The sequence below is a fragment of the Pteropus medius genome, unplaced genomic scaffold, assembly GCF_902729225.1.
Source record: "Pteropus medius unplaced genomic scaffold, Ma_sr-lr_union100, whole genome shotgun sequence".
Taxonomy (NCBI): Eukaryota; Metazoa; Chordata; class Mammalia; order Chiroptera; family Pteropodidae; genus Pteropus; species Pteropus medius.
Genome location: NW_024342471.1, coordinates 6164283 through 6186106, shown reverse-complemented (window position 1 = coordinate 6186106; position 21824 = coordinate 6164283). Strand labels below are relative to the sequence as shown.

At 47.0% G+C, this 21824-nt stretch overlaps 1 protein-coding gene and 1 long non-coding RNA gene across 11 annotated transcripts in view; one reads left to right on the top strand and one right to left on the bottom strand.

The window, feature by feature from the left end:
• The first annotated feature begins 17 nt into the window (after window positions 1–17).
• The window catches only part of BCL2L1 (BCL2 like 1), a 42585-nt gene continuing 20778 nt past the window's right edge, over window positions 18–21824 (top strand). The window contains exons 1-2 of one of the 9 annotated variants that reach the window (XM_039864023.1): window positions 18–185; window positions 1678–2371. In XM_039864023.1, the coding sequence (XP_039719957.1) occupies window positions 1808–2371 (564 nt within the window). In that variant the 5' untranslated portion in view covers window positions 18–185; window positions 1678–1807. Of the gene's footprint in view, window positions 300–801; window positions 1399–1677; window positions 2372–21824 lie in introns of those variants that run through there. The other 8 variants (XM_039864024.1, XM_039864022.1, XM_039864021.1 and 5 more) reach the window with 8 other exon arrangements.
• Window positions 15583–19055, bottom strand: LOC120603518 (uncharacterized). Of its 2 annotated transcripts, none has more exons than XR_005653031.1 (2): window positions 18695–19055; window positions 15583–15970 (listed from the first exon to the last, which is right to left on the bottom strand). It is a non-coding gene; the product is annotated as an uncharacterized LOC120603518 (long non-coding RNA). The 2 variants fall into 2 exon arrangements; XR_005653032.1 differs by lacking the exon at window positions 18695–19055 and adding an exon at window positions 16139–16305.

Sequence of the window (21824 nt, the reverse complement as noted above, 5' to 3'; positions counted from 1 at the left end):
TACCGGAAGGGGGCGCTCTCTCCCAGATCTTGACGCCAGCCCTCAAGGCGCGCACTCCCTTTGCGTCTCGGGCTCGCGCGCGCTGTCGCGGCACCGGAAGTGACTGAGCTTGCAAGTTCCCCCGGTCTCTTCAGGGGAAACTGAGGCCCACTCGTTCGGAAGAGACAGCGCGAGCCACCAGCCAGGTAGGCCGGCCCGAGTCTGCTGCGCGGAACTCGGCCGCGAAGAGCCCTCGCGTCTGGAAACAACCTGGCCGACGAAGGGGGAATGTGGCCCCCCACGACTCGCGGGGCTCGCAGGTGAGCGCGCCGCCTCCTCTGTGTGTGGCAGGCGTTGCACCCAATGGGAGCCCTCGCCGTCCCGATTTCGTGCCGACTGGGCTCTCTTATTGGCTATGCCGGGGCGGGCCGCCGGGGGCGAGACCCCTCCTTCCAGAAAGGTCTAAGGGGCGCCCCTGAGGGAGAGCGGTTGCCTAGCAACAGGGCGGTGGCCAGGCGGGTACCCGGCCCCGCGCGCCAGAGAAGCCGTGAGGCCGCAGGCCACCCACCCCGGGCTCCGGAGAGGTGCAGCCCCCGGCCCCCAAGCCCTCCCGGGGGCACCAGGAAGCCGCCTCAGGCCTGGCCCCAGGAAAACGTGGTCTCAGCTGTGGGTGCCCTCGAGCAGGCTTCGACCCTTTTCCCTTATCGGAGGAGAGGCCCAGCGCCTCACTCTCACCCCGTCTTTGTGCAGGGCGCCGGCGGCCATTGTGTCCGTGCGGGGAATGGAGGACCCGGCAATCCCCCCCCACCGCCGCCGCGTCCAGGGCCTTTGGGGAATTCAAAGAATCCCAGCGGCGTTTCTAAGGGGTGCCCGCCCTTCAGCTTCCCGGAAAGGCCCGCGGATGGCCTTTCCGAAGTCAGACCGCAGATCCGAGGCAGTTTCCCCTTCCCCTTCCCTCCATCCCTCATCGAAACGTTGAGTCCCATTGAGAAGTCCCTTCAGGGTTTCAGAAGCCTCACCCTGGGCGGGTACTTAAATAGAAAAAAACAAACAAACAAAAAACAAAAAGAAAACCTAAGCCCCACACAGCCACCTCTGGGAGAGTTCTCCTGGCTCCCAGTAGGAGGCGGAGGAAGAGCCAAGGAGCGTGCAAGAGCGAGGGGGCTGGGCTCGTTCTGGGCGATGGAGGAGGAAGCTAGCGAGGCGGCCGGTTCCTGAGCTTCGTAATTCCTGTGTCGCCTTCTGGGCTCCCAGCCTGTCGGGTCGCATGATCCCTCCAGCCGGAGCTGGTTTATTTGCCAGCCGCCGCGAAGCCGGTTGAGTTACCGGCATCCGGGCTGCCACCTCCTCTCCCGACCTATGATACAAAAGATCTTTGGGGACTGCACCTGCCTGCCGTCGCCTGAGACAGATTTGAATGTAGGTGGTGCGGGGGTGGAAATGGGGGCAGACTGCCCATGGGGATGACTTTCCGAGGAAGATATTTAGGAGAAAATGGGGTGGCTGGGGTAAAAGAGGTCGGTGTGATGATTCAGAGCCCACTCGTGCTTTTAATTTGACTTCATTTAAGTCTCTGGGAAGCTAGACCCACACCTTCATAATAGTCACAAAGAAACCAGTTCTCAGACCTGGAGGTGTAACGTACCTGGAGGGGTTGTAGGTTAAATTGTATGCATATTAACTTTTTTTTTCCTGAAGCTCTTTCTCTCCCTTCAGAACCTTATCTTGGCTTTGGATCTTAGAAGACAAGCACTAAGCAGAGACCAGACTCAGTGAGTGAGCAGGTATTTTGGACAATGGACTGGTTGAGCCCATCCCTATTATAAAAATGTCTCAGAGCAACCGGGAGCTGGTGGTTGACTTTCTCTCCTACAAGCTTTCCCAGAAAGGATACAGCTGGAGTCAGTTCAGTGATGTGGAAGAGAACAGAACTGAGGCCCCAGAAGGAACTGAATCAGAGATGGAGCCCCCCAGTGCCGTCAATGGCAACCCATCCTGGCACCTGGCGGACAGCCCCGCAGTGAATGGAGCCACTGGCCACAGCAGCAGCTTGGATGCCCGGGAGGTGATCCCCATGGCAGCAGTGAAACAAGCACTGAGGGAAGCAGGTGATGAGTTTGAACTGAGGTACCGGCGGGCATTCAGCGACCTGACATCCCAGCTCCACATCACCCCAGGGACAGCATATCAGAGCTTTGAGCAGGTAGTGAATGAACTCTTCCGGGATGGGGTGAACTGGGGTCGCATTGTGGCCTTTTTCTCCTTCGGTGGGGCACTGTGCGTGGAAAGCGTAGACAAGGAGATGCAGGTTTTGGTGAGTCGGATTGCAACTTGGATGGCTACTTACCTGAATGACCACCTAGAGCCTTGGATCCAGGAGAACGGCGGCTGGGTAAGGACCACACCCCTTGTGTGTCCCTTTTCCTCGACCTCTGGTCAGAGAGACCCCCAACAGCCTTTCCTCATATCTTTTTCTGTTGTGTTGGGTGATTATTGGACATGTTTAAGGAGACGTGACTAGCCTCATTGCACCATAGAGGTTAGCTGTTCTGAAATACAGATGACCTAGTTCTTAAAGAACCAGGCATCTTTCATTCTGGTCACCCTCATGACCCCACTCTTTGATACTTGTGTTCCGGTTTCTCAGCAGAGGAAAACAGCCTGTGTGTTAATTTGGCCCAAAACCCTTGAGAGTGGGAAGTTAGCCAGTGTTCCCCTCACCCTGACATAATGGCTCACTGTGTAAAAAGGTGATGAGTATAATGCCTGGAGAAAATGATAAGTATCAGTGACCCACAAGCTCTTCCATTCTTATTCCCCCAGGGATGTCGATTCTTCCCTGGGCTTCCCTCTTCCACATTAAGTTCTCTTTATTTCAGGGTTTGCATATCTGATATTCTCAGAAAAGAGCATGGTCAGGCAGGATTTCCTATTGGCTTGGATGTCTGAGAGTTGTCTGATTTTAGGGCAGGGGCCAGTTGTGTTTATGCTGCACCCTTATGTTCATTTGCTCTAAAGTGTGTGCAACTTTTGCATGGTTGGCCTGTTCGTGGATCTCTTGCTGTGTCACGCATTAAGCCCTGGACTTTGTACCTCATTGCCTGGGGTCTGTTGGTGAGCTCCTGCTGTTCTGCCTGTTGCTTTCCGGCCAGGGCCCTGGAGCCTCTTCACTGAACACTGTTTGCAGGCAAAGCAAGAACCCAGTCTGTGGGGCTCTGTGGGACATCGAGATTTAGTGACTGACTTTGGAATCAAACTGACTTGGGTGTGAGTCCCAGCGCCGTCACTTAACTACTAGCTCTGTGACCATGGACAGACCAGTTTATCTAGAGCCTCAGTTTCTTTCATGAAAAAGATGTGGCAAGCCCTCCTTGCCTTGCAGGGCATTGTAAATCTTGATGCTATTGTGAGCACAGTGACTGACACCAAGTTTACTGTAGTAGTTGTTATTGGTCCCAGATGTACTTTCTGGGCCCAGGAGTCATGTCTTATTGCTTTCCCAGGGAGGGAGAATTCTCTTGCCCATCACCAAGTCAGGATGAGATGGTGGTGAGAGATTCTTCACCGGTGGTCATTGTAAGCAATTGTTGGTCTTCTACAATGAACTCAGTCCTATTTCCTTGCTATCTCCCTGCCTACGGCAGATGCAGGGCTTATGAGAGGTATTCTGTCCCCTCAGAAAACCTCAAAATTTAGCAGGCTGGGGAAAATAAGTCATCTATTGAAGGAGCTGAGGTGGAAGGGGCCATGCACCAGGGACTCAGGAATGTCAAGAATGCAATTATCCTTAGGCTGGGCTTAGGGCGTGGCAGGCACTTCAGTTTACCACTGAGCTAGACTGAGTTTGCCCTGGAACTCCACCCTCTGTCTTATTTCCCATTTCTTTGCAACTTCATCAACTATCCCCATTACCAGTTCTTGTAAAAGGCAAAGAGGTCAAAGTCAGTAGAGGTCAGTGGACTGGGATGAGGTTTGGGGAGGTAAAGGTGGAGGGCTCTCTTGAGCTAAGGCTGACCAGACTTGAAAGTCATTCTGTAAATGAACTCCCTGGGGGGATAAATGATTAAATAGTTCCTGTTGGTTTGTGTGCTGACCTCTCATTCCCTTCTGCTTTGATTTTCTTTGGGGGCAAATATTTGTTCAGCTGATTACTGGAGGGACCGGATTGCAGTGCTTCAGACACACCCTCTGAGGCATCTCCAAGTAGAGACTTGGGCCTTTTGCCCACTTTGCATGATTATTGTCTTTGGCCAGTGGTCCTAATACCAGGTGGGTTTTTGCCAGTTATTAACAAAAGGCAATCTGGGAGAGGTGCCTGGTTTGTCTGGCACCAGAGACTTACCAGTCACCCAGTGTTGCACGTGGAAAGAGGTTTTAGACACAGCAGTGCTAGGTAAGTTCGTTAGACAACTGGATTGAAAATCCATTTTCTCTCTCTTTCTTCAAGAATTATCAGAGCCTGTTGGACAACATGCCATATGTTACTTCCTCTTGCTGAAAGTAGGGTTGTGTGCAGAAGAGCCAGTTATGTCTGAACCATTTCTGGTTATGTATTCTCTGAGGCCAGGAGTTAAAGAACATTTGATTCAGAATCCTTTGGGGAGAAGGTGCCTACCCACTTCCCTCTCAATACTATCCTGTTCGAGCTGTTGACAAGCCGCTGCAGTGGCATCTCTGCATAACCTTCTTGGAGGCTATGGCTGGGGGATTCATGAATGTAAGAGTTATGGGTCATTCCATCCTTGGATATATACTCTAAGTTTAGCAACTCTACAGGAAAGGGAAAGGAAATGAGCCTTTATGGAGTACATGTTATATTTGAGACATTGTGTTAGGCCTTTTACTTACTACAACCGAAATTTATTGAGCATCTATTGTGAGGCATGTACTGTGTTAGGTGCTGCCCATAAGCCAGACATGGTACCTTCCCTTATGTATTCCACACAATAACCTTCCAAGGTAAGTAGGTTTATTCCCAGTTCACCTGTGAAGCTCCTGGTAGCCAAGTGACTGGCCCCAGGTGTCCCTCAGCCAGTTAAGTGACAGAATGAGAATTTACATGTAGGTCATCTTGACTCCAAAGTCTAAACTCTTTCCATCCATATCAGGTTTTCCTAGGAGTAATAAAGTGACCCCAGCACACTAACACAGAAAGCCAGAGATGCTCTTGGGCCATGCTCACTTGTGTCTGTGATTTTGGCATTGTTCAGGTAGCTGCAGGAAGAACAGGGCCTTTGTTAACAGTTTTGGGCTCCAAAAGGCTTGTAAGTAGCCTCAGATTCTGGTACTGGTAAAACTCAAGTGGGTATCGGGTTTGCCTAGTCATAGTGGGCTTCTTTAATTTTTTTATTGTTAAAATCCTCTCAAGCCCTACCAATATGTAAGAATCATATGTATATAGGGAGAAGGTGGCTTGTTCCAGGTATGTCTACTTCATTATGGGTGATGCTCCAAGGACTGGAATTCCAGACTTGTAGCCACACCACCACCTGCCTGGAGTCACCTGGCAAGATGCTGAACCTCTTTGTCTCTTGTCCATCCATCTCTCCCACCTGTAAAATGGGATAATGATAGCTACCTGCCATGGCTTGGCTCTAGTAAAGGATCTAGAACAAAGGCCCATCCTAGGCCTTAATTGTAGGGTGGAAGCACCCCTTATCATGAATAGACTACCTGACTCAGAAGACTAAACTTAGCCCCAGAGTTTCTGAAGAAATAAAGTCAGCCCTTGAGATACTCACCCAGACTGGTATGTGATGTCACCTTCCCTGAAGGGACAGAGTGTTTCTGGGGCTTTCTGATAGGAATGTGGACAACAGTTAGTGGCAAGGACCTTGGTGGGCCAGGCTATTTTGGAATTGCTGTCCCTGGGAAACCTCATAATTAGATGGAAACTCCATTGTTGAGAGCAATGAACAGCGTGTAGAGGAGAAAACATAATTTAGCCTTTCCCAGACTTCATGGCTCTGTAGTCTTCTAGTTTCTGTAGGTTTCTTCTTGTCTCTTCTGGCTTCTTTGGCATGAATACATTTAGCTAAAACACCTCAGCGACCTTTGCAGATCTCAGCCAGCTGTTGGCAGTTCTGCGGTTTTCTTGGGGAAACCCCATTAGAAACCCCAAACGTGGAAATTTTTAGTAATCTCATTCAGGTCCTGAAGTGAGATAGAAGTGTCTTAGGGGCTCCCCCTCGAAGCACTCAGTTCTTCTGGATATACATTTGCAGTTGCTCTTAAAATTCTGTCACCATCACAGGGTTTTCCAGACTTCCTAGAACTAATAGCCCAGCAGCCCCACGGAGCCCTTCAGCTTCTGATAGAAAATTACCCAGGTATATTTTCAGGGAACCCCAGCGGAACTCAGGTTTTTCTTGACTTTTGTGTAGCTAGTCACCGGATTTGTTTAGGCTGCAGGAAGCAATTGTTAGCTGTCTCTTCTCCAGCAGGTATCTATCTGTTCTGACGCCAGTGGGCTTGAGCATCCTCTTTTGTGCCCAGCCTCCCTGCTTTTTCCAGCACCCTCAGCCTTTCATCATGGGGCTTTCTTTTAGCAGCTGTGGTTTTGTCTGGTTTAGCATGGATAGGTTTAGGGGTAATTCCCAGAGAGCTGCTCTTCTACAGAAACATAATCTGCTACTACCTTAATTAGTAGGGCCCTGTCCCCGCCCCCAACCTCCAACCTAATTCCATGGAGTCCTCCCTGAGGACTTCCTCTCTTTTCTTTGAAGGAGTCATTCTGCTCCTGGATCCACTTCTCTTCTCCTTCAGCTGACAGTCTGTCTTCTCCGTTCCCAGTTGGCAGACTTGAGTCACACAATTCCACTGGGTCTTTTTGTTTAGCCTGGGGAAGAGAAGACCCAGGAGAATATGATCACCAGTTTTCAAATATCTGAAAGAAGAGGGGCTAAGCCTTTTTTATTGCTATAGTACCCCGCAGAACTTGGATAAATGAGAGGAAAATAATAGTGGTAGAGTTTAAATTAGTAGAAAGAAGACATTTCTAAAACCACCATATCTCTATCAGGTTTGGGAGCTTTCTGAGGATCCTTGTCTGTACTTGTTTGTCCATACTGATTTCCTCAGCACTGAGCAGAGGTCTTGAACATAGCACGTACCTGAACGCAGGAGATGCCCACTAAAGTTCTGAAGAAGCAGACACTTATCAAACCAGAATAATAGTAATGGGAATTCCCCTTTAATTACTTAATCATCTAAATTGATTCGAACGGTATTTATTGAACTCCTACTATGTGCCATGCTGTCCTAGGTACTAGGGGTACAACATTAAATAAAACTAATTTTCTGTTCTTGTGGAGCTCACATTCCAGTGGGGAGAGACAGACAATAAACACGTACTGCATATATATGTATACGTAGATATAGATATAGAAACATAAAGAGGTATGTATCTATACATATGTATACACATGTTATTTTACATATCTACATGTATAGGTATAACATTTTAGGTGATAGTGCTATGAAGAAAATAAAGCAAGGAGGGACATCAGGCTGAAAAAGATGAAGTGACTTGCCCAAGGTTATATCAGGAGGAAGATGCAGAGCTTGGTCTTTTAAATCTGGACTTGACCATTTACTTGCTGTGTGATCTGGGGCAAATCTTTTAACTTGTAAATGGCTGTAATTACAGTGCCTTGTTCTGAAGATTCAGTAAGTTAGTTTATGTCTTGATGCTCTCAGAATAGTGACTGTTACGGGATCAGCAGCAAACAGCAGCTGCATCCTAGGGCTCCTTCAGTCATATCATCTGGCTTCCCGTTTATTACATATTGATTTTTTGCAAATAGTGTTTTTGCAGAAAGAAACTGCCTTTGGAACCTTCTGCTACTTGGTTTCATCCCTGATGAGACTCTCAGGCCAAGCTGGAACCTTACAGCTACAAGGCTTTTGGGGTAGACTCCAAAACTCCCCTCGGAACTAGAGGTTTTTCTCTTGCTCTTCAGGAAATGCCATTACTATGACTTCATGGACTGCTTCCTGTCCCAACCCAGCAGCCGGATTCCTGCTGGCAAGAGCATGGAAACTGGAAAGTAATGTCCCTAAAGGCTCCCCACTCCACAAACTACTTTTTTTGGACATGTCTCTCCCTTTCCTCTTGTCAGTTACTTTCTTTGTTCCCTCCTCCTTTATCCTTCACCTAGCTTCTCTCTCCAGCCCTGATCATCCCCTTCAGATTTAGAATATGCATTTCTGCTTAGTTCTGTCAAACCTTTCCCCCCACCCCACACTGGAGGGTTGGTTAGAACTCTTGGGTTCTCTCCATAGCTCTGTCACTCAGTAGTAGTTTTAGTCTTGGACTCCCCCTAGAGGGACTTTAAGCCTGTCATTTGTAGTGCCTTGTGTCATCCATTAACCCTCAGTTCCCCTATGGGTCCTCACCCCACCCCTGCACAGGATGGAGGCTCCTAAGAGAGATCTTAGAGGTTTGGCACATATAAATCCTGCCTCTTGGAGATTGATGACAGAGAATAGAGTCAAGTGGAGGCTGTCCCCCTCCCGCTAGTCACCTTTCAGGAGGAAGCTAGAAGGTTGAAAACCTTGTTGGACAATCATCTGAGGAATGGGAGCTAGCTAACTTGGGAGGGGATTGGAACACATTCAACTATGCCTCAGATCCTTTGTTCCGCTCTTGAAAGAGAAACATTCTCCTCCCTCCTCCCTGGCCACACACACGTGCCTTTGTTCCCCTGAGTCAGGCGGCTGGGAACACCGTGTCCCTTCCAAGGAGCCTAATTGCTGCCCCAGAGGCTTGCCTCCTAGTCAGCAGGACTGAGATTTTTGCTCAGGAGCCCCCAGCCTTGTGTCCTTTCCACAGAAAAGTTCTCTCAGAGGCTAAGAACTTGCCTACAAACAGCTGCCTGGGGACTTCTCTGGAATTATTCCATGGGATGCCCATGTCCCAGGATTAAACAGTCCCTCCCTTTTATTCCACATGGTGATTATTGTTAACATTACTATTAATAGCACCGAACATTTATCAAGTGCTTACTCTTTGCCAACCATTGTTCAAAGTGCTTTACATGTATTAATTTATTCCATTCGCACAGCAACACCCTGTTATTATTATCTTCATTTACAAATGAGGAAACTGAGGTACAGAGAGGTTAAGCAGCTTATGCAAGGTATCACAGTTAGTAAGTGGCAAAGCCTGGGAGGGTGGCTTCCAAGCTTCCACTTTTAAGCACTCTACTGTGTCCCTTCCCCCCACTGTACCAGTGTCTAGATGATCTTTGGCATTTATCCAATGCTCACTGTGTGATAGGCCTTTTACCAACATCATCTCTTTGCTGCCATCCCAACAACCTTATCATTATAGGCACAGATTTTGGGAGGGCTCAGTTAGCAGGAGGCAGAGTCAGAATTCGAAACCAAGTCGCTCTTACTCCAAAGCCTCTGTTATCTCTAATCCTTCTTAAAAACCCTACAAGGTAGGTGGTGTTATCTTCATTTTATGGTTGAGAAGACTGAGGCTTGGCGAACAGTGACGTGCTCAGGGCCTCACAGACTAGTACCTGAAGGACTTGGTATTCAAACTCAAGATGTTTGACTTCACACTTTACCATCTTAGTAGTTTGTAGCATGATAATAATTGCTTTTATGTGCATGATAACACTTTATAATTTACCTGACTCCTTTGTTCACATCATTTCACAGTGAGGTAGGTGAGGGGGGTTATGTTCAAGTCCATTTCAGGGAGGAAACTAAGGCACAGGGGCTTATCCCACAGTAAATGGCAGAGTCAGACTTAGAATTGGTGTCCTGGCTTGTAAGACAGTGTTATCAATGTTGCCTGCCGTCCCTAAGGCTAGATTCATTGCCAGAGCTGTCTTTAGAGTTTTGTTTCATTTGTTAAATCAGCCAACACTGATGAATGCTTTATATGTGCTAAACGCTAGAGACATTGTGGATACTACAGTAAATGGAATTGGTTCCCACCCCTCAATGGTCTGTTTCTGTGGCCCATACCTTGGACCTGGCTGGTGTCCTTCTGCCATCTGAATTAGGCTGTGTACACCACCCATCTGTCCCTTAGCTCCCAGACACGCCAGGCAAGGTTCATTCTAGTTAGTGTGTATTGATCACCTTCAGCACACCCATAGAGAAAACTCTGGACTCCGATTTGAAACTTAGCTTGATTTCTTGCTGGTGGCGTAACACTAGGCAAATCAGCTTCAAATTCTCATTCATAAATCTGAGAGATAAGGCTTAAACCAGAAAGTGAAACACAAGAGTTTTTTAGTAATAATAACAGATACTCTGTTGAGTGCTGGCTCTGTGCCAGGTGCTATGCTCATGCCTTTGAAATAATCATCTTGTTTGGTCCTCATAACTGCTCTGGTGTGAAGTTGGAGAACCCAGAGCTTTAAGAGGCTCTATAACACGTCCACAGTAACACACATTGTAAATTGTGCACTCATATATCTGGTGCCAAAGCCTGTCCTCAAAACCACTGTGTCATAGCTTCTTTGCAGGCCCAGAATGGCTTATTTCACTCTGAGTACCTGGCACAGGGCCTAGGGTTGGGCAAGGGCTCAGCCAGGGTCTGCTCAATGAACATGAAGGATTGTTATTATTAGATGTGGCTTAGGCTACCGAAATGTCTCTGTCCCTAAGGAAGCAAACTCATTTGAAGTGGTAGGAATAAGCCCAAAACATGTGGCGAATGGCTCTAGGCAAACTGTGCCAAATCTGTGTTGTTGACTCCAGAAGCAGAAGAGGACAGACCCACTGGCCTCATCTTACAGGTGCCCTGGACCTCTGTCAAACCAGCCCGCTTCCATCTTCAGCTACTCGGTTGATGACTCGGCCCAGAGTCCTCCACCCTCAGCCTGCATCATCAGTGTGCACCCTTTCCCTCGAGAACTGTATCACCAACCCAGACCCTCTTCTGTGCCAATAGCGGAAAGTGTCGGGAAGGAGAGAGATCACTAGAAGCTTGAAATAGTTTTCTCAGTGTGGCTTCGTATAATTCACATAGAGTCCTCAGTTTTCTCATCTGTAAAATGAAGATAACAGTCATTCCTAAATGAAGATAACAGTAATTATTTCTTTCTCATAGGCTTGCTTTGTTTCTTCTGCCTGGATCACGCTTCCCTTAGATCTTATCATTTAGATCTCAACTCAAATATCACCTCATCAGAGGCCACCCATGTTTACATGTTTACTGTCCATCTCCTCCATTAAAACCTAAACTCCCTTAGTGTAGGGGCTTTGTCTCATTTTTTCCTTCATCCTCTCAGCGTCTAGCAGTGTTTGACACAGGAGACACTCAACAAGTATTTGTTGAATGAGTGACTCTGTAGCCCACCCAGCACAGTGCCTAACATACAGTATGCTCAGTGTTAGTCATCATTGTTACCTCTTAGGCAGATGTGAGTCATGAAGGCTTTTGGTAGGTGAAAAGAATGTGGTAAGGGTGGGCTCAGTAGGTAAACACCCAGCTGTCTGGTGGGTGGAATATGTTTGGAGCATTTGGGAGACAGTGAGGAGGCAGACTGGGTGAAGAGGGTCTTGGTTGTCAGTAAAGCTGGTCATGGAAGAGGAGGGTATAGTGACTGATGTTGGAGGCCTCTGGGTAGAGAGCTGGGGATGGTTGACAGTAGAGCTGGGCCCAACACCACAGGGATGCACGTAGGTCTCCAGTAACCCCTGGAAAAGAGAATCCTTTGCCAGCCAGGGCTCAGCAGACAGAGCCACAAGGGGATAAAAGCCAGAGGCATCTGTGACCTTCAGATCAGGTAGGCTGCCCTGGTTGTTATTTTGGGGCTCTGGGCCAGGTGCAGATTTAAAGGCTTGATTGAAGCCTTTGGCAACTCTGGTCTCAGCAGGGTAAACATCACCTGTCTCCTGCCACCTGTGGCAACAATGCCAGAAAGGTACCCTGGGCAGGCCCAAAGAGTCCCAGCTTTCTTACTGCCCTCCTGGAGCAAGAAATACCCCACCCCCCACCCCCCAGGAGAGGCCACTCCTTCCTTTCTGAAGGGCTCAGGTGGCAGTAAGGTGCCTCCTGCCCTAGAGGCCCCCAGTGGTTCTGGCCCATGGAAGGCAGGGGCGGGGCACTGGGAGCCGTTGACAGCTGGGCCCAGCTGGGGGGAGGGGTCAGTTTGGGAACAGGTGCAGATTTCGGGGAGGGTGGGGCCTGAAGGGAAGTAGGGATCTTGGTAGGCTGCAAAATTTCCCTCCCCATCCCCCAGCTACAGCTGGCTTCTCCAGGAACCTGATGACCTAGTTACAGTGCTTAGAAATTGTTAGCTTAGCTTGCAGTCCAGGGCTTTGCCAATCTTTCCTCTCTGAGACTTCTTGGGTCCAAAAGGTGCCTTGACATTCCCCCAAGGGGGTTCCATGTGAATGACATGTACCAGATCACATGTCTAGGCTTCTTGCCCAACAGAGTAAAGAACCAATCAGGCTTCTTTCCTTCTTCCCTGGTGTGTCTCCCTCTCCCTCCCTCTGTCCTCATCCCAGGGAGGAAAGACTCCTCTACCCCTATTCCCTTCTGTCTCTCTCTGGGGGGTTGGTAGGTGGCTAATGGAGGTCACAGACTTCTTCCCTAGAGGTTCAACAGAGAGGGAGAGACTTTTATTGTCCTAGGAAGAGCTTGAGCATACCTAACCATTCCTACTTTACCTTCTCATCTCAGTGTGATGTTCAGACCTGTTGGAAGGGAGTGTGGTAGGATCTGTTGGGGGCTCTGGAGGCACCAACCCTCTAGGCAGCAGCTGCTTCTGGTGTTCCTGATGACTGCCTTTCCAGTGCCTCCCTGGGAGAAATTCCATCACTGTTAAGAGTCAGATACAAAATTCAGCGAATCAGTACTAATCCTACTTGCTCTATAGTTATCCTTGGGCAAATTAGTCTCCCCCAGTCTTAGTTTCCTCATCTATAAAAAAGGAGATAATAATATATAATGTTTTTCTTGAAAGACTTTTATAAGTATAAAAGTAACTGATAAAATACATGGAGCACTCAGCATGGAGCCTGGCATACAGTAATTACTATTCGGTATGACAGCTACCATTACTGTTATAGTCAAATTGCCTTCACACATGACAAGTTGCTGTGATCACTATTGGAGCTACTCTTCAAGAGCAAACTTTTAGGCTGACAGAGTATGTAGATATCTTTGAAACTAAGAGCTTGGAGATTTTAAAGTTCCTGAAGCTGGGAACTGTGGCTCATAACCTTGTGCTTCACCTTCTCTACCAGGGCCTCGAGTCATACCTTGTACACAGTAAGGGTTGGCCAATGTTGCAGACTAGGCTTTAGGCCATGGAGCATATTTTCTTCGATCTTTGCCAGGTGCCTCCAAGAAACAGGGACTTCTGCTTTATTCACTGCTATATCCCTAGATTCTGCCACAGAACCTGGAACACAGAAGGTGTTCAGTCATTATTTGTTGACTGGAAGACTTAATGAGTTGAGTATCTAAAGTGTGTAGGCGCACACCTAGCACATAGTAGGTGCTTGACACATGTTTGAATGATTAAACAGATGCTGTAGGGACTCTGGAGTTTTTCCAGGATGACCCACTCCTTGTTTACTGTGTGGCCATAAGCCTCTTGCCCAAGCTCTGCCTGTTGCTTCATCTGTTGAAGAAAGATAACACTCGCCTTGCCTCCCTCATGGGCTAGCTGTGAGGCCCAAGGAGATGATAGATGAAAAAGCACTTTGAAAACTATAAATGTTTGATCTTGTTGCTGCTTCTTGACTGAGGTCACAGCTATAGCTGTGTCATTCCTTCCTTCATTCATTCTTTCTTTCAACTAATGAGCATTTTTTGAGTGGAAGCAATATTGTATTTCTCTTATCCGACTTCATGAATTTAGGCAAGTTACTTTACTTCTCTAAGCCTGGACTTCTATAAAGTGTAAATAATACCTATTTCACAAGACTGTTGGGAGAAAGACTAAGCAAGGTGCTTTGAACTTATTGATTGAGGGTAGAAACTGTGTCTCACTCACTGTTAGCTACTATTAGGCCTTGCACTTGGAGGCTGACTGTTTAGTGACCGAGTTAACAAACGTTCCTAATGATGAGTGGTGTATGTTAAGTGCCCTGCACAGTGCCTTATGTAGAGTAAAAGCTCACCAAATGCTGGGTCTTTCCTTTTCCTCTCACGGTGAAGTTTGGTCATTTATTGATTCAGCCATCGGTTGCCTTCTGCCGTCAAATTACCAGGCAAGGCCAGGCCTCTGAGTATGACTCACATGAGAAGTAGAAATGAGTATTAACTCCTAACCCCCAGGATGGGAGCTCTGACCTGGCCAGGATCAGTGCTGCTTAAACATAAAACTGAGACACAGCAGGCCTCACCCCACGCTTACCTCTAATTCAGAACAAGAACACCCACCCCTTGTTCTACCCACTTTTGGTCTGCTACTCAGCAAGAAAAATTTCCCTTTGCTTACAGCACCCACATTCCTATGTAACCCTAGGGGTTACCATACCAAGAAAGTCCCCAGGGAGTCACTTAGAAATGGCCTTTCGGTGCAGGGTTCAGGGAGGTGTCCAAGTCTAAGGCTCAGGGTCTCCTGGGACAGGGTCTAGGAGCAGGTGCAAGCATGAGGCCCCAGGCTGGTGGCTAAGTGATGAAACTGAGAGATGTATAGGGCCAGACAAGAAGTCAACCTTGAGGAAATGGCCTGCCTGTCTGCAGGTGTCTGGGCACCTGGGGGCAGTTTCTGGGTCTGATTTACTTGGTCGTAGTTCCAAATTAGTACCCCAAGCCTTAGTGAGGGGAACCTGTTACTGGAACTCCGATGGGTTACAAACCCATGGAACTTCAGAGCAAAGCCTACAGTTGGCATCCAGGTCAGTGTCTTTGAATCCTTCTCAGACCCCATCAAGATGAAAGAGGCTCTTCCTTGGCTCCACAGCTTCCTCTATGGGGCCCCCCGCAGTGTATTGGGCACTATGCTGAAAGCTTTTTAAGAGAATGGGATCATTTTGTTATTGCAGATGTGAGCTGTGGGCTCTAGAGTCAAAAAGAGCTGAATTTGAGTCTGGGCTCCATCATATACCACCTGTTTGGTTACAGCACATTCCTTTCCTTTTCTGAGCCTCGGTTCCCCTGTCTGAAAAATGGAGATAATACGTGCCTCTTAGGGTTTTTGTCAGGATGAAATGAGATCATACATGTCAAGCTTAGCACAGATGTTAAAAGTAATTTTAATAATAGCTAACGTTTATTGAGCACTTAACACTTAAGTGTTTCATATGTGTTTGGTCATTGAATTCTCAAAACAGTACCACTGAGATAGGTACTCTTATTATTCTCATTTTACAGAGGAGAAAAGTGAGGCATAGGGAAGGAAGTTAAGGAATTTGTCCAAAGATGCATAGCTAGCAAGTGGTGAACCCAGGCAGTCTGGCTCCAAAGCCCACTTTTTCTACTTGAGGATAAGGAGGGCCTCATAAATGTTGCTGCTGTTACTGTAATATCCAGCATTGTAGTTGTCTGTGGTTTTTGGTCTGTCTGCTGAATTCTGAGCTCAGTGAAGGCAAGAAACCCATCTTAATCACCTTGCATCCCCAGAGGCCAACGTAGTACTCATAGTACTCATTAATATTTGCTTAATGGCTGAGAATATTCCCTCTCTTCATTAATCAATCAGTAGCTCTTTATCGACCATTTCCTGGCTAGATTTGAGCTAAATCCTGGGAGGAATGCAAAGTACAACTGTGCCTATGTAAATGGAAGATTGGGGGTGTGTGTGGGGGGAAGCATTCCACAGCACTGTGTCATTGGCAGAAACTTCCACACAGGAGGCAGAGACAATACAGGTGACTTAGGAATGTTTTTCAAGCTGGGATTCCCACCCCTCCCTAATTGAGCCATTCCCTCCATTTCCTGCAGTACAAAGTGACAGATTCCGGACTCTTGCTCCAGGCAGAAACAGATCCTTCTGTTTGCTCCCTCTCTAGTGAGGAGAATACATCCTCTTTCTTGCTCAGGCAACCAGTTTGTGGGAGCCTAGAATGACAGGGAAAAAGTTAGACATTTGGAGCTGGGAAAGGACCTTTAAAAATTACTCCTCCCCAGCACTTCAGCCAGAGTGATCTTTTAAATACCAAGTTCAGAACTTATCATAGTCTTGCTTATAACCCTCCACCCACTTGGAATAAAACCCGGAGTCCTTACCAAGGCCTCTCAGGCCTACATGATCTGGTACTGGCAGCCTCTTCATCCTCCATCCTTCTACTCCTCTCTCTTTGCAAGCAAGCCTCAGGGGCTCCTGCTGTTCCTGATTCTTGGCACACTTGTCCCTCCCTGCCTTAAGGCCTTTGTAATTGTTCTTTCCTCTGCCTGGAATGCTCTGCCCCTGGTGTTTGCTTTGCTCTTTCTTTCAGTTGACTCAGCTCATAGGTCACCTTCAAGAGATTCTCTTTGACTTCTGGTTTAAAGTAGCTAAGCTACTTCTAAATCACTCTAGTCTTTTACCTTCTTGTATTTTTGTCATAGCACTGACTTCTATATGAAACTTTCTTTTCGTTTACTTGTTTTTTTGTCTGTCTCTTCGACTAGAATATAAGCCCTATGATTATAAGGACTTTAGTTTGTTCATCATTTTATCTCTAGTACCCAGAACTGTTCCTGATAGGTAATAACATTTAGTGAATGATTTCAGAATGAATGATTGAACAAATGAACAAACCTAAGACATTTTCATTTTATACATGAGAAAACTGAGGCCTAGAGAAGAGAAGCTAATAAAAATTGGGGGTACTTTTTCACTTTACCTTTTGAATGCTAAGTGCCAAGTGTGCTAAGTGCACTCAGTGATTTACATGCATTATTTTTGTCACTTATTTTTAATTGTTAAAATCATTTGGAAAGTCATCTTTGTACACTATTGTAGCATTTTAAAGAAAACTGGACCAACTTTTATTTTTTATTGGAACCTCATTCTGTTTTACAAAGAATTGGAGGCAACTTAGGAACATTTGTAGAACCAAAAGGATAAAAATACCTAGGGGAGTCAGGTGGAAGGAGGAGAGTACGGTTAAGCAGACAAGAACCAGAACTAAGATTAGTTCACAGAAATGGATACCACACAAGTCCCTTTGAACTGAGCAAAGTTTTTCTGCCATTCTTTATGATCGATAACTAAATTATGTCCAGATTCTTGAAAGTGATGTTTTTTTAAAAAACACAGTCACACACATGACCAGTCACACACATGATTGTCACAGACTGCATGTGATAGTGCCAGATTTGTTGGCTTCCTCACTGCCTCATCAGCTGGCCTCCTGGACTGAGGCAGCATGATCTCCTTTTCCTCCTCGTTTACCAGAGAGGCCAGTTCAGCAGGGAGGAGGCCGGCCCTCTCCCCAGCCCTCTCTGGACCCAGCCAACTTTGATTCAAGGAGAGCCTTTTTGCCAAAAGATTTATTAACTGAGATACCGTCATTGGAAACTTATTCTGCTCTCAAGACACTTCCAGTTGAATTAGAGAGAAAAGATATAATGCGCATAAACGAGATTTTGTGAAAGGCAACAAAAATGCTAAATGCCAAATAAGAGAACCACTTCACAGCAGAGGTGAGATTTGTGCTGGGCCTTACAACAGAGGCAGGGAAAAGGGAGGCTGGTACACTTGACACAGGGGTCCATGTGAACTGAGATGCGCAGGTTAGGATGGACTCTCAAGAGCCCCATAAGCAGTGGCAGGCCAGTGTGTTGTATGTGTGGAAGGGTCTCTCATACTAGGCGATAAAGCCAGAAAGGTCAGCTGGAGCCAGATTTGTGGGAGCCTCAAGTGCCAGGGAAAGATTCCAAGGCCCTCCTCGGCAGCCCTGGTATCTCAGTAGATAAGTTATTGCCAGGCACGGGTGCCCATCCTGGCTGCCTTTGGTCCACTGATTCCCAAGTAGCAGTGCCAGCACCTGAAATGGGAGCCAGGACCTTGAACTGTTAGTGAGCAGAGGAGCAAGTATGAGGGGGGGCATTGTCACTTTAGCCTTTGGCCATCCCAGGTGCATTCACTCATTTGGTGATTCAGCGTATGTTTATTGAGCACCAACTACAGTCGACCCTTGAACAACTCAGGATAGGAGGGGGAGTGTGGGAGTGCCAACCCCACCCACCCCCAAACAGTCAAAAATCCACATAAACTTGTCAGCCCTTTGCATATATAGATTCCCAACTTCTGAGCAAAAAAAAGTGTGCCAGGCCCTATGCTAAGTACAAGGGGTGCTGTGGTGAATAAGATAGTCAAGGGCACTGCTTTCATAGAACTCTTATATTAGTGGGGGAGACAAGTAGCCTGAGAAACAAACAAGATGATTTCAGATAGAGGGTTAAGCGATGTAAAGAAAATAAAACTGAGTGATGGAGTGTCTAGGGAAGCAACTTTATACAGGGAGGTCAAGGAAAGCCTCTCTGGGGATGTGACATTTGATCTGAGAGTAGATTAAGGAGAAAGAGCCAGCCTGGGAAGATTTGAAGCAAAGATTTTGCAAACAGATAAGCAAGGCAGGATTGAACTTGGCTCCTCTGAGCTTTGGGCCCATGTAGATACTCAGCTCTGACACTGGTGGGCCCAGTCTGGGCCTTTATTTCCCTTTGTGTTACAGATGAAGATGATCTTTCATATCTTCCTCAAAGAGATCCAAAAGGAATAATAGTGACTACCATTTATTGAGCATCTATCCATGTTAGGCACTCTACATGCATTTTCTCATTTAATTCTCTCACCTGGCCTGTGTAGTATTATGGTCTTTTGGCCCCAGTTTCTTTTCCAATAAAGGAACTGAGGTTCAGAGAGATGAAGTTCTATACCCAGGGTCCTGCAGCTTGTACGTGGTGGAACCTGGATTCAGACCCAGATTGGTCTGGCTCCAAATCCAGGCTTCTTTCCACTGCTCCACCCTTGGAATAAATGAAGCATTGTTAGTTCAGGACATGCACAAAGCTGCTTCTCAAAAGGAGAGTTGGTGAAGCATCTTGGAATGAGAGTGTTGAAGGATACCTACTGCCCTCCCAACTGAGAAGACTCTTTTTGTTCATCTGCAGGAGGATGCCTCAGAGCTCAGAGTTACTATTGGCCTTTGACAGAGGCATGTTCAGACTTAACCTGCTGAGTATCCCCCCAGTTTCCTGCTTTCACCATCTCAGCTGCTGGTCAGGAGGTTTGGGAAGGTGACATCATCTAGCTGAATCAGCTGCTGCTTCTAGACACATTAACAGGAACTGAAAGTCATTGCCCCTTTCTTCCCACTCTGCAGATCTCTTCCAAACAAGCTGGCATGCGGGTATTTCACCTGTCCAGGGGTCTTGACTGGAACAGTCCTCTTGCTTTAAAAGAGCTAGAAGGTACATTTTCTTGGAGAAAGCTGTCCTGAAGTCTTCTCAAGCTAAGGGAACAGAGTGCCCTTGAGGGATAGGAGGATTCACAGGAGGGCTCTCCCATCCCTCTCCTCAACCTTCATTTAACCCTGTGACTTTGGCAAGAACTCCTGACCCTTCTGATCGCATTCGCCTAAGTTCAAGGCTTAGGTCCAGCACTGTAGGAACTGCAAACAAAATGTTATTTGTGGATTTTGACGTTAAAGCATTTAGAGTCTGGTCAAAAGGACAGAAAGACAGCTTAGATTTTAGAGCAGAGCCGCCACCACACTATGACCTACTGGATATCCCCCTTGACCCAATTACCGAAAAGGAAAAAATAAGTAAAATATATTTTGAAAAAGAAAATCAAAAGAAAGTATTTAAAAAAAAGGCCCAGTGCTGAGTGAGTAGGACAATATAACTTACTTGCTCTGTGACTTTGCTTCTCTCAGCTTCAGTATTTTCATATGTAAAATGGATGTCCTTAGGGCATGTGGCTCCTTGGGCTGTTAGAATATTACATAACATATAAAGCATTCAGCAGTGTACCCAGCCCCCAGGGAGTGCTCAATGAATGGTAGCCCTGTAGATAGATTCTTAAAAGAGGGACAGGCCATTGGGGAAAGACTGAGAAGGCTTCTTGGAAAAGATGAACTTGGAACTGGACTTAGGAGCCTGGATAGGCTGTGGATGGTTGTTGGCTGGAAGCAGCCTGTTCAGGTGGAAAGAGAACAGACTTTGGATGCTGATAGCCTCCTGTATAATTGTTGACAAGTGACTTTACCTCTTAGAACCTCAGATTTCTTCTTTGTAAAATGTGGGTACTGTTGAACCTACCTCACAAGACTATTGAGGGGCTTAATGAGGTGCTACATTTATAATGGAAACCTCTGCGTAGAGTCCCCAGTATGTGCTGTTGCTGTTTGGCAGCAGAACTAGCCTAGTAAAAAGGCTGGAAGTGGGATGTGAGAGGTTACAGCTATTGCTTGTTCCCTCTCTCACCTGGACAACTCAACTAGCCATCTCCCTGTTTCTGTCCTTGCCCCCTTGAACCTGTTATCCACGTATCAACCAGTGATCCTTCTATTTTAATAGAAGTCAGAACCTGTCCTTCTTCAGTTCAGAACCCTCCAGGGATTCTTTATTCATGAGAATAAAAGCCAAAATATATACAGTACAGGGACAGATGGAGGACAGTCCCCCAGAAATAAGGGCCCGCGGCTCATTTCTTCTCAGAAGCAGCCCTGCTCTATCTAGCTCCCGTGTCTCTGTGTGTGTACGTGGATGACAGACACAGTGGTGATGGCACACCCAGGACATTTCATAATCGTGATGAATATTGACTGCTGCCTTAGGGCTACCAGAGGTCATCATTACTGAGAAAGCCAAAGGCACTCAGGCAGGCCTTCTTCCTCTCTGAAACTGAGTCATTTACTGAGACACGTTGGTCATTCATGCATTTGTTCATTAACAAATACTTATTGAGTACTTTCCATGTGTTAGGCATTGAGATATAGGTTGGGCATACAGCGTGAATAAACCAAAGTCCCTGTTTTCACTCTGTGAGCAAGGGTGGGATCAAGAGACCACTAAGAAGCTAGGCAGGTGATGATAGCGGTTTGTAAGAGGGTAGAGGTGGGGTAGAAGTGGTGAGCAGTGGTCAGATATATTTTGAAGGTCAGGCCAACTGGATTTGCTGATGATTGAATAAGGGGTGTAAGAGAAAATGAGGGAGAGGAGTCCAAGTTTTTGGCCTGAGCAATGGGAAGGAGCTTGCTTGCTGCCATTTAATGAGAAGGGGAAGATGTCATGGCCAGTTGTGGTTTCCTGTGAGGACTGTGGAGTTGGACTGCCTGCATTCAAGTCCTAGTTTGCTTGCAGTCTGACTTAGGATAAGTGTTTAACTTTACCCAGCCTCAGTTTCCTTAAATGTAAATCTCTTGGTCTAGGCCATAGGCAGTTGGGCGCGGGGTAATTGTGGGTAAATTGTGGGTAAATGGGGGTAATTGTGTAAAGGGTTTAGGATAGCGCCTAGCATATAATAAGACCTCAGTAAGAAAAAGTTATCTCCGATCATTGTTGTGGAAGGCAGGGAATCCCATGACCAAGCAGGCAGCAGGTCCCACCCCCACCTCCCCCACCCCTTCAAGGAGTCCACTCTCCAAGGGCAGCTCAGACACCATCTGTCCAGCAGAGAAAAGTCACAGGGAGACAGCTTTTGAGGGGCATTAGATAGATGAGCCCTTCCCAGGAAACCTAATCTCATTCTCAGCAGGTGCTAATCCTAGCAGCCCCCTTGGTATCTGAGCCCATCCTACCAGTTCCTTCCCCACCTCCACCCTGAGTCCTAGACCCTCTTCCCCTTCTCACCACCTCCAAGCTTGCCACCAAGATACTTCCTTACCAGATGGAGTGACTCTTGACAGGAGGAAGCCACCATCCATCTGACTGGGCCCAATCCCTCACATGTATCAGGTGACCAAGGTCTTCAGGTGCC